Source organism: Orbicella franksi, chromosome 6 (assembly GCF_964199315.1).
Source record: "Orbicella franksi chromosome 6, jaOrbFran1.1, whole genome shotgun sequence".
Classification (NCBI taxonomy): Eukaryota; Metazoa; Cnidaria; class Anthozoa; order Scleractinia; family Merulinidae; genus Orbicella; species Orbicella franksi.
Genome location: NC_138150.1, coordinates 21,907,853 through 21,921,650, shown reverse-complemented (window position 1 = coordinate 21,921,650; position 13,798 = coordinate 21,907,853). Strand labels below are relative to the sequence as shown.

The following is a 13,798-nucleotide window of genomic DNA, read 5'->3' as shown; positions in this document are numbered from 1 at the left end:
TGAGACGTCGGTAAGAATACATCCAAAAACAAGATCGTTGGCTACAATCTAAGGACCTTGAACGAGAACAAGTTAGTACCTGCATACAAGAAATTTCACGACTAAATTTGCTTTATATTGTCAAACGAAAACAAGGAAACAAAAACAAAACCATGTCTTCATAAAGTCGCTCAGTGTTTTAATCGATGGCAAGTCTCGTGTATTACGCATGTGGCGTGCACAACAAACGCGTTTCCTGAAGGAGCACACTGTTCAAGGGAATCAATACCATATGAAGTGAAACTTCCACTAACTATAAAGTCATGATCCATAAACAGTTAACTATGACGCAAAGCCTAGCCCGAAGAGAAACACTTTTTCCAGCGATTAAAATATATTTAATATCCAAAACAAATCTAACTCGGGTCAGAACATTCCGATGTCAGGTTCAGTATTCACATTACCATTAACTACACAGTTACAAGATCAAGAGTGCCGCTACACTTTAGAGGAAAAAACTAATAAAAATCTACAACGAATTACATCGATGTTCTCTAACCATATACCAAAACAATTTAAAAGGGAGAAAATAGTGAGCAGTTCTTTGGATGATTTCATTAAACTGCTGTTCATGTCAAGTGATCTGCAATTTCTTTACACTTTCGGCGGTAAAACGTTAATGATAGCCTACTAAATGATGTCTAATCTTAAAGCAGTAAATTACAGGAATCAAACATAACAACACTGCAAGTGACTGATCTTAATATTAGTGTGTTCCGCGATTTCTGAACCGTGGCATGTTCCTCAGTATGTCCATGATAGCTTGTCGAATGTGTCTCATCTTCCAACAGTAAATTACTGGGTTAAATGATGAGTTAAGATAAACAAGAGTCAATGAGAAAAGAGAAAATCTCTTTAAAGAGCGACTGGGGCCATGGACTGCAAAGGCCTCCAAACTGATAAAGAGAGGCAAATAACAAATCGAAAACACGAGATATACATAGAAAACACCGACTGCAGATTTAATCAGGCTTACAAAATTTGCCATTTCGCCATTCTCTGCTCCTTCTTGTACTTCCTGGACCTGAATCTGATTCTTGTGACTTTTTACGGCTACATAAATTCTGATGTACACCACTGTCGTGACGAGAAGACCAATAACTCCTACAAATACCAAAACAAGCATAGAAATATCCAACGGAATCCAGAAAATCGTCAAAGGAAGAAACACACTAAGCGCCCGTTTTGAGATCACCACAGCAACAACACGCTTGTGAGTCACAAGTTCCTGATATCTGAGATGAAGATGAATTGCCAAAAATCTGTCAACACTTATGGCCACAACACCCAAGAAGGAAGCTAAGGAAAACACACATGCAATGACATCAAAAATTATATAGGTATTACAGCCGAGGTTGTTTTGCTGTAACCATTTTACCAGAAGTGAGGTGTAAAAAGGCTGACACAACAAACCAACACCAACATCAGAAACAGCAAGACTCAGGAGGAGTGCTTTTAAAGGATTGGGCAACGAGGAAGTTTTTCTTATCTCGTGGATTGTCACAATGTTCAGCATGATACAGGTATAGGACAGAAAACTGTTGAAGACACAATTGGCGATGTAAGTCGAACGAAGGTCTGCAAATTCGACGATTTTGGGTTTACTCTCCAGCAGAAATTCACAAATTGCTTTCTTCATCATATCCACAGACGTCTCTGATAGCGTTGTTACGGGGCGTATTGCGGGAAGCACAACTACCAGCTGAAAAAAGGAATGAAAAAGCCAGAGCCTTGCAGAGTTTGCGGAGTCGGTCTTCTGTGTGACTACCGTCTCTGCAAGCCCTGCGGCGGAGACGCGCTAAAACAACGTCTTATCCGCAAGCGAGAAAAAGCGAAAAAATGTTTTGAACTTGTTTTGCTCGAGCTGAAAGAAAGAAACACACCAGTTAGAGAAATGTATCTTATGTTATAACGTAAGGCACTATGGCTTCCAACAACCAAGAAAAACTGGAAGAAGAACTCGCAAAAATAGATCCCGAGGTATTGCGTTATTTCGATCAACTTCTTGCAGAAAACGCACCAGCGGTAAGAAAGGTCGTCCAGAACGTGCTGGAAGAACCAATTTCTCAAGAAACGCAGGCGCGTCTGCAAAAGCCACTTCTTCCGAAGCCTTACCAGGCAAGAGCCCCTCCACGCCAAAGAAAGTCGAGAAAAGCGCAAGCACTTCTGAGGGAGTACGACCCCTTCCCTGCGCGGAAAACCAGAACGGTGACAGACTACCAGAAGGAGATTCTGGATCTGTTCGATGACGCAGAGAAAGAAGGGGAAGAGAGTACAGGCCGGCGTTACATTCGATGGCGCTTCATCAGAGGTCTGGGGAGAAACCTAACACCAGACTTTATGGCGAAGATACGCGAAAGAGTAAGCACGTCGTTCTATCTGAGGCACGATTTCGCGTACCAGTTGCGAAACATTGAGGATGGAACGATTATTGTGTACTACTCGAACCCTAAGGGTTCACAGTGGTATGACAAACTGGAAGACGCGGAAAAATGGCTCAGCCGCCAGGAAGAACTGCGTCTCGACAATGAAAAAGTCGACAGGCCCAATACAAAGTGGGCGTTCGAAGCCTTTTTCAACGTTGACCTGAAGGTTGTGCTTGACAGGCAGCCTTTGGTGGGAACAGGGCCTTTGCCTGACTGGCTGCGCAACCTTGCCCATGGCCGGGCGATGGTGGCGTTGGACACGTACAACGACAACCTGTGCCTATTTAGGTGCCTCGCTGTGCACCGAGGGGCGCGAACAGATCGTTGTACAAAAGAAGCCCGAAGACTGGCCCAGAGTTTCTACAAACTCGATGCTATTCCACCAAACTTCAGGAAAACGTCTCTAGATGAGCTGGACAAGGTGGAAGCCCATCTGAACGAGGGCTCGCCCGTCTCATCTTGGCTCGGAATACGTGTCTACGAGCCTGAGCGTCTTCCAGACGGAGAAGTGGTTTGGCACCTCAGAAGAAACCCGAACCCCAAACTCAAAAATATTTTGACGATAGGTGTCTACGAAGGCCACGCTTTCTTGATAAAAGACATCGCGAAGCTGGCGAAAACCTACTTATGCGGCCATTGCGGGCATAGATTCACAAAAACCTGCAATCTGCAACGCCACCATCAAACCTGCAGCGCGGGAAAAACGGTTATCTATTGCCCGGGGACAAAAGTGGAAGCGCCCCTGACGGCCTTCGAGAAAGTGATGTACCCGAAGGGCTCAGCATCCGTTCAAGCGGTGTTGTGGCTGGAGCGAGAAGGGAAGCGCCGGGGAATCCACATCCACCACGCCATGTGCGGGCATGGGGGTGAGAAATGGCTTCCTCGAGAAGGCGGGAAAATGAAGTCTTCTCCTGTCGACGGGTACCACCACGAAACGAGGACGGTATTCCAATACCACGGCTGCCCCTTCCATGCATGCCCAAAATGTTATCCTAACCGACAGGAGGTCATAACAAACGGTAAAACAGCCGAACAACTGTACCAAGCCACCGTGAACCGTACCGCATTTCTGCGAAAGAGCGGCTACAAAGTAATCGAGGCCTGGGCTTGCGAAGTTGGGTTTCTTAAGGGGGAACTCCCGAGGAAGGAAACGAAAACTTACCCGCACGCGATCTTGTACGATTTCGAGGCGTATGGCGAGAAAAATTATCGGAAAGAGCCGACAGGCGCGTTAACGATAGAAAGCGCGCACGTGCCGATCTCCGTGAGCGTCGGGGACACTCTTGAAAGAAAGCCCACCCACATCTGCGAAAGAAACCCCGTGGAGCTGGTCCGCAAGTTCCTGAAAGAGCTGGAGAGACGCGAGAAATACATCCAGGACCAGGTGAGAGCGGAGTTTGTGCCAGAGGACATGCACCTGCTGACAAAAGACCAGCAGCAAAAAATTAATGAATGGTGCAACCAGGTCCCTGTCGTGGGCTTCAACTCAGGCTCGTACGACCTGAATCTGATCAAAAACCACTTCGCCAGCACTCTCGCCGAGGTATCAAAAAAAGTCAAAGTGGCCAAGAAGGGGAACAAAACCATGTTCCTGCTCACCTGGGGGGCCTGTTTCCTCGATATCATCAACTATCTGGGCCCGGGCACGAGCTACGCGAAATGGGTGAAAGCCTACGGAAGTGAGTCCGAGAAATCCTGGTTCCCTTACGAATGGTTCGACGCGCCCGAAAAGCTCGATTTCCCTAGGCTCCCAGAATATGAGGCCTGGTATTCGAAGCTGAAGGGCGGATACGTTCTCACGCGGAAGGAGTGGGAGGGGTGCCAGCGGCTGTTCAAAGAAAATGGGATGCGGATCTTCGCAGACTGGCTGCGCTATTACAACAATCTTGATGTCGCTCCCGGCCCCGAGGCGCTGGAAAAGATGAAAAGCTTCTACACCGAGAGAGGAATCGACATTCTGAAAGACGCGGTGAGCCTGCCAGGGGTGAAATTGCATTATTTGCTCCGAGGGGCAATCGAGCGCGGAGCAGACCTTTACATCCCAAGCAAAGAGGCTTACGAAATGCTCAAAGGGGCGGTTGTTGGCGGACCGAGCCTGGTTTTCACAAGGTACCACGAAGCGGGCGTCACAGGGATAAGGTCGCATCAGTTCGAAGAACCGCGTCTTTGCAAAAAGATTCTTGGTTTCGACGCCAGCGCTCTCTATCTCTCGACCATACTCAGAGAAATGCCTTGCGGGAAGGAGAAGGTCGTGCACTATGACGATGACCGCCAAGCGGAAGCGGCCGAAGTTCTGATTCGCCGGTTGAAAGCCGGGGAGTGGTTCAGCTTCGCCGAAGTCCGCATAGAGATCCCAGAGCGTTTGCGGCCAATGTTCGAGGAAATGTGCCCTTTCTTCTACAACAAGCAGGTTCCCGCCGAAGCTGTGCCGGAACACATGAAAGAGTACTTGGCGAGAACGGCAGGCAGCACGGAGACGGGAGAAAACTTCTGGGGCCGCTGTCCGCAGAGTGGATGCTGGTGTACGCCCCTCTGCCGCGGTGGTATGTGAACCATGGGGCGGTTTTCACGAAGGTTTCCAGAACAATCGACTACGAACCGGGCAAGATCTTCACCTGGTTTGTGGAGCAGGTGACGGAGGCGCGTCGGACAGGAGACACGGACAGAAGCAAGGCGCTGCTCGCCGAAGTGTTCAAACTGCTCGGAAACAGCGCTTACGGGAAACTGATCGAAGCGCTGGAGCGGCAAACGAACGTGATATACACGAAAGACGAGAAGGTTGTCGACAGAGCGCTGCGGAGCGCGTATTTCGAAGTCCTCGACGAGATCGGGCAGGCCTACGAGCTGGAAAGCCGTAAGCCCCGGATTACGATCATATGGCCGTTCCAGATCGGAATCGCTGTCTATCAGCTGGCGAAGCTGCGGATGCTGGAATTCTACTACGACTTTCTCGACAAGTATATTGACAGAGGAGATTTCGAGCTGATCCAGATGGACACGGACAGCAACTACATGGCGATCTCGGGCGAGAGGCTCGAGGAGGTCGTCCGGCCAGAGTTGAAGCAAGAATTGGAGGCGGAAAAAAATCAGTGGCTGTCTTAGGATAAGTGGAGCGGCCGCACCCCAGGTCTCTTCAAGCTTGAGTGCGAGGGCAGCCGGATGATCGCGCTCTGCTCGAAGTGTTATTATGTCGACGGAGGAGAGGGCGAGAAAAAGAAGTTCAGCACGAAGGGGATGTCGAAGAAGCAGAACGAGGTGTTATGGCAGCGTTTTAAGGAAGCGCTGGAAGGAAGCAAGGACATGGCCACCAACAGAGGTTTCAGGATGCGGGATGGGCAGATGGTCACTTACGAGCAGCAGAAGCTGGGGCTGAGCGCTCATTACGACAAGCGGTGGGTGCTGCCCGACGGGATACACACCGAACCAATCGAATATCACATCTAGTTCACGTCAGCCGGAGGAAGAGTAGTGTTTGGAGGGACAACCAGCAGCTCTTCACGAACAAAGCCGCGCTTGGGCCCGTCGCGCAGATAGTAGAGAACGGGTTGATCTGGTTTGGAAAAAGATCTTTCAATACTGTAAACTTTCAAAGACCAGATTGGATCCGTGGCCCTTTTCACGCCCCCTTCAAGCTCACCGGGCTGGTAGAGATAACGAACTTGGACAAGAGGGGGGAGGATTTTTTCGCGTTTTCCGACAGGCCTCGAATAAGGTGTCGACGGCCTCGCATAAACAGATTTTTCTTTGATGGCGACAGCGGGTTTCTTGCCGATAAGGCTTGTGACCTCGTTGTTCAAAGCCGAGACAACTTCAGGAAGTCTTTTCACCCAGGCGGTGGACAGCTTGCCCTCAGGGAGAAGCATTTCCACGGCGTACTGGTGGCCGAACAAGCGCTCCGCCAGGGTGCGGTTGAAACATTCAACAATGGCCTGGTCGCGGTGAACGTCAACCCGCCCGCGCCGGATAAAGGTTTTGTGCTTGTCCATCTCTTGTGTGACAGCGCCCATGAATTCGCGCCCGGGGTCAACCTGCAGCATTTCAGGCCATTCCAGAGGCGAGCGCTTGTAAATCTTCTGAAAGGCCAGGGCGACCTCATCAGAATTTTTCGAAGTCAGGGGTTCGGCCTCTTTGTAGCGGCTGGCCACGTCGACAACGGTCAGCGCGTATTTGTAAACTTTGCGGCCGCGGGGGAGCTTGTCGTGCGGGAGAAAAAGAAGGTCCGCCTGGTGGACCTTATTGGGTGTGGGAACGTCGAATTTCGGCCGAGGAATTCGTTTCGGCGCGGGGAGAAATATCTGCCAGAGCACTTGCCTGATCAGCCACTTTTTTGCGGCTTCTTCAGGTACCTTGGCGGCCTCGGCCAATTTTTTGATCGCGGCGATTCCTCTCCAGTAGCCCCCGAGGCCGTAGTATATCTTTGCGAGTTTGGCGTCCATATAAGTAAGGTGTAAAAAGGTTTAAAGGAGCCACACCGAGAGCCGAAAGTCTCAGCAATCTGCAGCTGTGTTTTCTTCCATCTTTTCCACGGCTTGTTTGATGAAGCTTTCAATTTCATCCACGTAAGTGGTGTCGCCCATAAAATTTTCGAAGAACTCCATTTCTTTGCCTTTGGCAATCTTACCATGGCTTTCCGAAATGTACTCAATTATTTTTGGAGCGCATTCCATAAAAAGTTGATTAAACTTAGGTAATTCCAATAATTTTTGAAACTTCCATATAGTTTCTTTGAAACTATCGAAATTTTCGAAACCCAAAAGTTCATTTGCTTTTGGGTTTGCTTTCAACGTGGAGGCGTAACCAGCCTTCTGCAAAGAGTCCATGGTATACAATGATCTTTTTTTTTTTATTATTCAACACGAAAAATATTCTGGTCAGAGAGCGCCGAAATTTAAAGGAACCGGAAGGCCGCGTAGCCCAGAGCGAGCGCCCCCGCGTCCACGAACGCGAGTTCACCCTTTTTCTGCTGCTCGCTTGGCTGGTAGAAATCTGAGAACTTGGGTTCCTTGGGAGGTACCATCTGTTCGTCAGGATGCGCCTGGTTGTAGAGTTTGAAGGCATAGTCCGTGTTGGTGAAGTTCTGCTTGGCCTGCTCCTTCGTTCGCGCGTTGGTCGCGATCCAGTCGAGAAGTTGTGTCCGGTCTCGCGTGTATTTGGCGTAAGCCGCTTGATAATCTTCGAGAGCTTTGTCGTGGCGCTTTTTTTCTTCAAGCGCGGCTTTGTCGCCACCGCCAAGCGCCCTCGCCAGATAATTGCCACCGATAAAAGCCGTGGCGTTCAACACAGCCCCGCCAATCATGATCGCGATGCTCGCCATTGTATATCTTGTAAATCTATTTTTAATTGTTCTCGTATGGCGGCGGCGGGGTTCCTAAGGAGGAGGTGCAGCGCATTTTCCGGTAATGGGAATTCCTCAGTATCAAGATCCTCAAAATCGGAGTCTTGATCCTCAGAATCGGAGTCTTGATGGGTGGTGATCTTAACCGCCCAAACAAAATCAATGGCATCACAGGCATAATAGAGCATGTTGAATGCAAAAAACAACAGCGCAGCCGTTGTGAAGGCTTTGATGGGGAAATAAGAACTCGGCATCGCGCTATTATATATATATTTTTTTTTTTCTAAACGCTGACGGGGAGGATTTTCTGGTCCTCAAGGTACCCTTTTAGCGCAATGCTTCCCGCCATGACTGCGGTAAACTTCACGTAATTCATCAGGCTGCTGCTGGGATCAGGAGCGAAATTCTCTTTCACAACCTTTCTTGCGACCCAGCCGATGCCAACGGCTAATCCCGTGAGAGTTCCGGCATCAATGAAGGTCTTGACAAGCTTGTTGTCGGACATGGTGCGTTCGATATAAGAAAAGAACGAAAGTTTAAAACAAAATTAATTCTTCTTTCTTGGAATTCCAGGCAAAAACTTTGTTTTTGGTGATTCCGCACACAGCGCACCTCACTTTTAGCAGTCGCAGGTTGTTTTTTGTTGCAACAATTTTTGACGTTCCTCGGACGTTCGGCGTCACTCGCCGGTCTTTCACGCAGTAGACTTCCATCTGAGTATATTTTTAAAAAACTTTTCTCCAAACTGTGTGCATTTAATCTTCCTTCCTCGCGGCTTCTTCTCTTCTTCTTCTTCTTACTTCTTGGTCTATTTCTCTTTGTCTTTTTCTTTCTTCTGCGCCCTTATCAGCAAACATTTCGTCGTAAAGCTGCATCATATTTAAATGAAAGCTTTTTTTAATATCCTGGAAACAATAGCCGATAACTTGATAATTTTTATTTTGAAATGTTTATCGAAATTTAATCTCATTCGAATAATTGAATTTACTCCCATATAAAAAACAAGTGTTAAGTTACCATTTGTTACTAAAGATAGCAAACATCTCGTGGGAAAGAGTGGTGACGATTCGTCAGCTCTAATTGAATTTACTCCCTTGAGTAAAGAGTGTCAAATTACACTTTGTAACTAAAAAATAAAAATATCTCGTTATATTTGCATGCAACAAGAACAAAACAATCGTTACCCGCACTTACTATTGCAAACGTTAGAACTGTTTCAAAGTTAGAACATGTCCTAAGAACTAGAAGCGACGATTTGTGACCTCTGATTGAATTTACTCCTTGTGAAAAACAAAAGTATCAAGTTACCTTTCTAGCTAAAAATGAAAATGTCTCGTTGCATTTGTATACTACTAACTCACAAACTGCTTCAAACCTCAGGGCTCATCTCGTTCATTTAACTAAAATCCTCAGCCTAACCCACAGAAAATGTCGAAGTAAACCCAATATATGAATACTTCCTCCTCTTTTATAGAAGAATAAATATGGCCGTTCTGAACTCTATCGGGATCAAATCTTCTCACATACCATTTACCTTTACAACAAGAAATTTGATTGCCTGTTTATAGTAGATCCAATCTGATTGGTGTGACATACATACATCTCTCACTCACTCACTCACTCACTCACTCATTCTTAGATTCATCGTTGCTCCCTAACGTAACATTTTTTCAATTATGTGCTATCAGCGTTATAGAAAAGCGTCAGCAAAGTGTACATATGCCGTGGAACTTCCACAGAAGTTTTAGTTTGGAAGGAAAGGCGAGAAAAAATTCTGTAGCGTTTTGATATACTTTACATGGTCGAGTAAAGGTTTCAAGAAATCAAAAAGTCCGCAAAGGTTGCTCTCTTTACAGAAAATTGTTATTACGGAAGTCTAATTCAATGAATTGTATTGAAACTCGTTGGGATGGTAGCTACATATATTAAGAACGTACCACGAAAGTTTCAAGGCAATCCATCGAGTGGTTTTTGAAATATAGACATTTTTGTAAAGACTATTCAATAAGGCATAGAATGTTAAATTCCAGTTTTTACGTATTCTATCGAATTTCGTGTGCGAAGCCGTAGCGCTGTTCAAATACTACGGTTGGTGGTGGAATTTTGGGCTTAATTTAAGCGATCTTTTTATAACAAAAAGAAATCAATTCAAAAAATATATTGATATTTTTCTATGATTTAGGAAATGTTTTCCAAACTGTACATCCGTGCCGTAATGTTACAAAAGGGAACATTAGCGCATTTTTGAAAAAAAAAAAATATATATATATATATTTTTGGCGTGATGTGATTTATTTTACATATGTAGACTTCCGTTTCACAAAGTATATACCACAGAAAAAACAGCCCTGTATTGATTTCATTTTAGATCTTTTTTTAATAGCCTGCATAAACCATTTCTTTTAAGTGACAAAAAGAAACACGGTCCGGAAAAAAAAATGCCACTATGACATTTTGTCACTAACTATTTCTCGCGTTCTAGGTTTCTTTGTTATTTAACAGCTAATGCATGCAACAGTAGAGTTCTAAGGCTGCAAAATGAATTTCCATACTTAAATGAAAATTATCAAACCGACGAACGTGATACCTTCCGCTACGTGTTAGGCGTGGTCAATAGAGCATCAAGCAACGTCAAGGTTACGACATTTTCATTTCTAGTTTTGAGTTTCTACGTCAGTTTGTTCCTCCTTTTAATTGTGCACATTTTCTGTTGCGATAGTTACACTGGTCATACAACATAGCTAACTGATAACATAGCACTTCGTCATCATCTTCCTCTTGTTGTTCTGGGCACATGCCAGAAAATCCGCGGCTATCATTTCCCGTTAAGTGCTGTAATTTAGGCCTATTTGCGGTACTGTGTGTCGTCCTGGTTCGCATTGCACAGCTCAATCAGTGATTGCTTTCTCACCTTTCATGGAGGAGATTTGTTAATGTGGATTGTCTAAATTGCTTTGTGCACAGAAAATGTTAAGTATCCAAGATGAACACGCACTTAACTAAAATGATCGCAGTGCTTACCTCAAGCATGCACACAAGAACACAGTGTTCTGTCTTAAAACACGAATTTTTCCTTAAAGGCCACGCCCACTTAGGTCTTTCTCCGTTTGTCGACAGCCCTTACCCCAGAAAGGGCGTACACAGAGCGCATTCTCTTTCAAGTCCAGCGGGCATCGTTCACTACAGTGTTTGACATGATTTGATTTGACCCACACATCAAGTATATGGCACGTGTATCGTATGCGATGCGTCTTAAAAATGTAGTTCGTCTTCTGAATGTTTTTTGTTATAATAATAAAAATAATAATAAAATCTTTATTTATCCTGATAAATAACCGATCAGCTGAACCTAAGGGAGTAGCTGGTATAAACCGGTGATCAGCAATATAAAATATAGTCATCTAAAAATATATCCACACAATAATAACAGAAGAATATTAAAAATCAGAAAAGTATGTACCCACTTACGAGCAGTACAATTATATTCCTTGAGATCTACGTCTAAGAAATACTAAAAGAAAGCCTTATTTTTAAAACTAAAAACAGAGCTGAGTTCCCTTAACTCTTTGGGAAGATCATTCCAGTCCTCCGCAGCAGCATACTTGAACGAAGACTGTCCCATAGCTGAGGACATAGTTCCCTTAAACCTAATGAGGTAGTATCCCTTAAAGATCTTTTGTTATCTCGATTTCTAATTGAAAAACAACTTCCAGTTGTATACCTGTAACTAGGAACTCACGTCGTTTAGGCGTCAGGTAGTAATTGTAACTGTATCGAAAGGAGGACCACTCAGAGAGTAATCAGGCAAGAAAATTTCGAAATCAGCCTTGTGCACCGCATTCAGTCGGTTTTGGAATTGCGCGCATGATCACTCCCTAAATTGTGCTAGTCGATATCCAACTCTCAATTCATACGAGTGACATACGAGTACGTACGAGTAACATAGGGATACATACCAGTACATACGACTACTTACTAGTACATACGAGTGACATACGAATACATACCAGTACGTGCGAGAACTTAGGAGTACATACGAGTGACTTACGAGTACATACGAGTAACATATGGATACATACTAGTAACATACGGATACATACAGACGCACACGGTAACATACAGGTTACATACGAATACATAGGAGCAACATACGATGGCAGGAGGGTAATAAACATGAAATGTACATACACTGACTAGTACATACCAGTACATATGAGTGACATACGAATACATACCAGTACGTGCGAGAACTTAGGAGTACATACGAGTGACTTACGAGTACATACGAGTAACATATGGATACATACTAGTAACATACGGATACATACAGACGCACACGGTAACATACAGGTTACATACGAATACATAGGAGCAACATAAGATGGCAGGAGGGTAATAAACATGAAATGTATATACACTGACTAGTACATACCAGTACATATGAGTGACATACGAATACATACGAGTAACATAGGGATACATACCAGTACATACGATTACTTACGAGTACATACGAATACATACGAGTAACATACGAGTACATACGAGTAACATACGGATACATACAGACGCTTACGGTAACATACAGGTTACATACGAATACATTGGTTACATACGAATACGCAGGAGCAAAATACGATGGCAGGAGGGTGATAAGCACCAAATGTACTATTTTTCTTGTTACATTACATTTTTACATGTGCGCGGGTCATGTTTTGCAGACACACGCGAGCGTGTGCAAGTGCCACACATGCGCGGGTACCGCAAACATGCGCGTGTGCCACATTTGCCACATGTGCCACATTGAATTGAACCCCTCTCCCTTTCCTCAAGTAAGGAGTAAAACGGTCTAACTTTTTTTTTCAAATTTGTAAATTTTGATTATTCTCTTAACATAAGTACATTTAAAGTCAATATATATGTCCCTATGTATACGTATGTTACTCGTAAGTAATCGTATGTTGTATGAACTCGTATGGTACTCGAATGTACTCATATGTATTCGCATGTCACTTGCATGTACTCGTATGTATCCTTATGTTATTCGTATGTATTCGTGTAGTGTTTTAGTTACGATCGGGCAAAACCGCTGCACATGCAGCTGATCGCGAAACTTTCGGCAGACTATGGTAGCCTATCAAGTGCTGATTTGTATATCCGTTATTGAATGAAACATAAATAAACTTATGCAGATCGTAGGAGTTTTAATAAGTCATGACATTTAATAAACGTGAACGCAGTATAAGTTCTTGACAGCAACAGTCAACCTTTCAGGAGATGAAAAACCTCACTGGACAACTCCGTCTCAATAATTGTTAATAAAGGTTCAAATGCAAAGCAAAATACTATGGGGAACTTAGTAACAGAAAACGGAACGTCAAATCATTTTGTCAACTTACGAACCTTACTAAACACGTGTCCTTTACCAAAGGTCTAACAGCAATCTTCTCTGACAAATAAAAACTTACACGTTCGTGCTCCGATAAAAGGAGGAGCTTAAATCTAAACTACAAAAATACAAGACTGCAGAACACTTCACGAAAGCTACAAAAAGTTTTAGGTGTTATTTTGTTGACTTAAGTTAAAGGCATCAAAATAACAAAAAAGAACAACAACAACAACCGAAACCATCGGTCGTTGCTTTACTTGAAATTCATTATCAGTAGCTATTCCTTTTAAGACGAAATGCGCTCAAGTTAGCTTTGAACTGGAGTGAAAAATCGACCTAAGTCAGTAAAACTATGGATAACCTCAATACAGATTAAATTTTCTCTCGCAGGGTCAGCTTTAGAGCTAAAATCGTGGTAATTTCTTCCTGAAATGTTACCATGTTATGAGGTATTTTGGTAATAGTATTTTGGCTGTTATTGCTCCAATGCTCAGCGGAAACGGACGTAATATCCGACTAGTTTAAAAAAAAAAAATGAAGCTAACGAAAATAGAGGCCTTCAGCGTAAAATTCAGTAAAAATAAGCGTTAAATGATACGAAAGCTATAA

The 13,798-nt window shown here is 44.3% G+C and overlaps 1 protein-coding gene and 1 pseudogene across 1 annotated transcript; one reads left to right on the top strand and one right to left on the bottom strand.

Moving 5' to 3' along the window:
* Positions 1-262: 262 nt before the first annotated feature.
* LOC145491284 (adenosine receptor A2a-like) lies at positions 263-1,681 on the bottom strand. The gene has a single exon (XM_081470452.1). It carries the CDS (start codon positions 1,679-1,681, stop codon positions 746-748), a length of 936 nt encoding a protein of 311 aa, XP_081326578.1. The 3' UTR covers positions 263-745.
* Positions 1,682-1,716: 35 nt separating this feature from the next.
* Positions 1,717-5,909, top strand: LOC145490010 (uncharacterized; annotated as a pseudogene).
* Positions 5,910-13,798: the final 7,889 nt, after the last annotated feature.

What these genes read in the sequence shown, in the direction of transcription:
- LOC145491284 (XM_081470452.1), bottom strand. Translation starts at nt 1,681, where the DNA reads ATGATGAAGAAAGCAATTTGTGAATTTCTGCTGGAGAGTAAACCCAAA.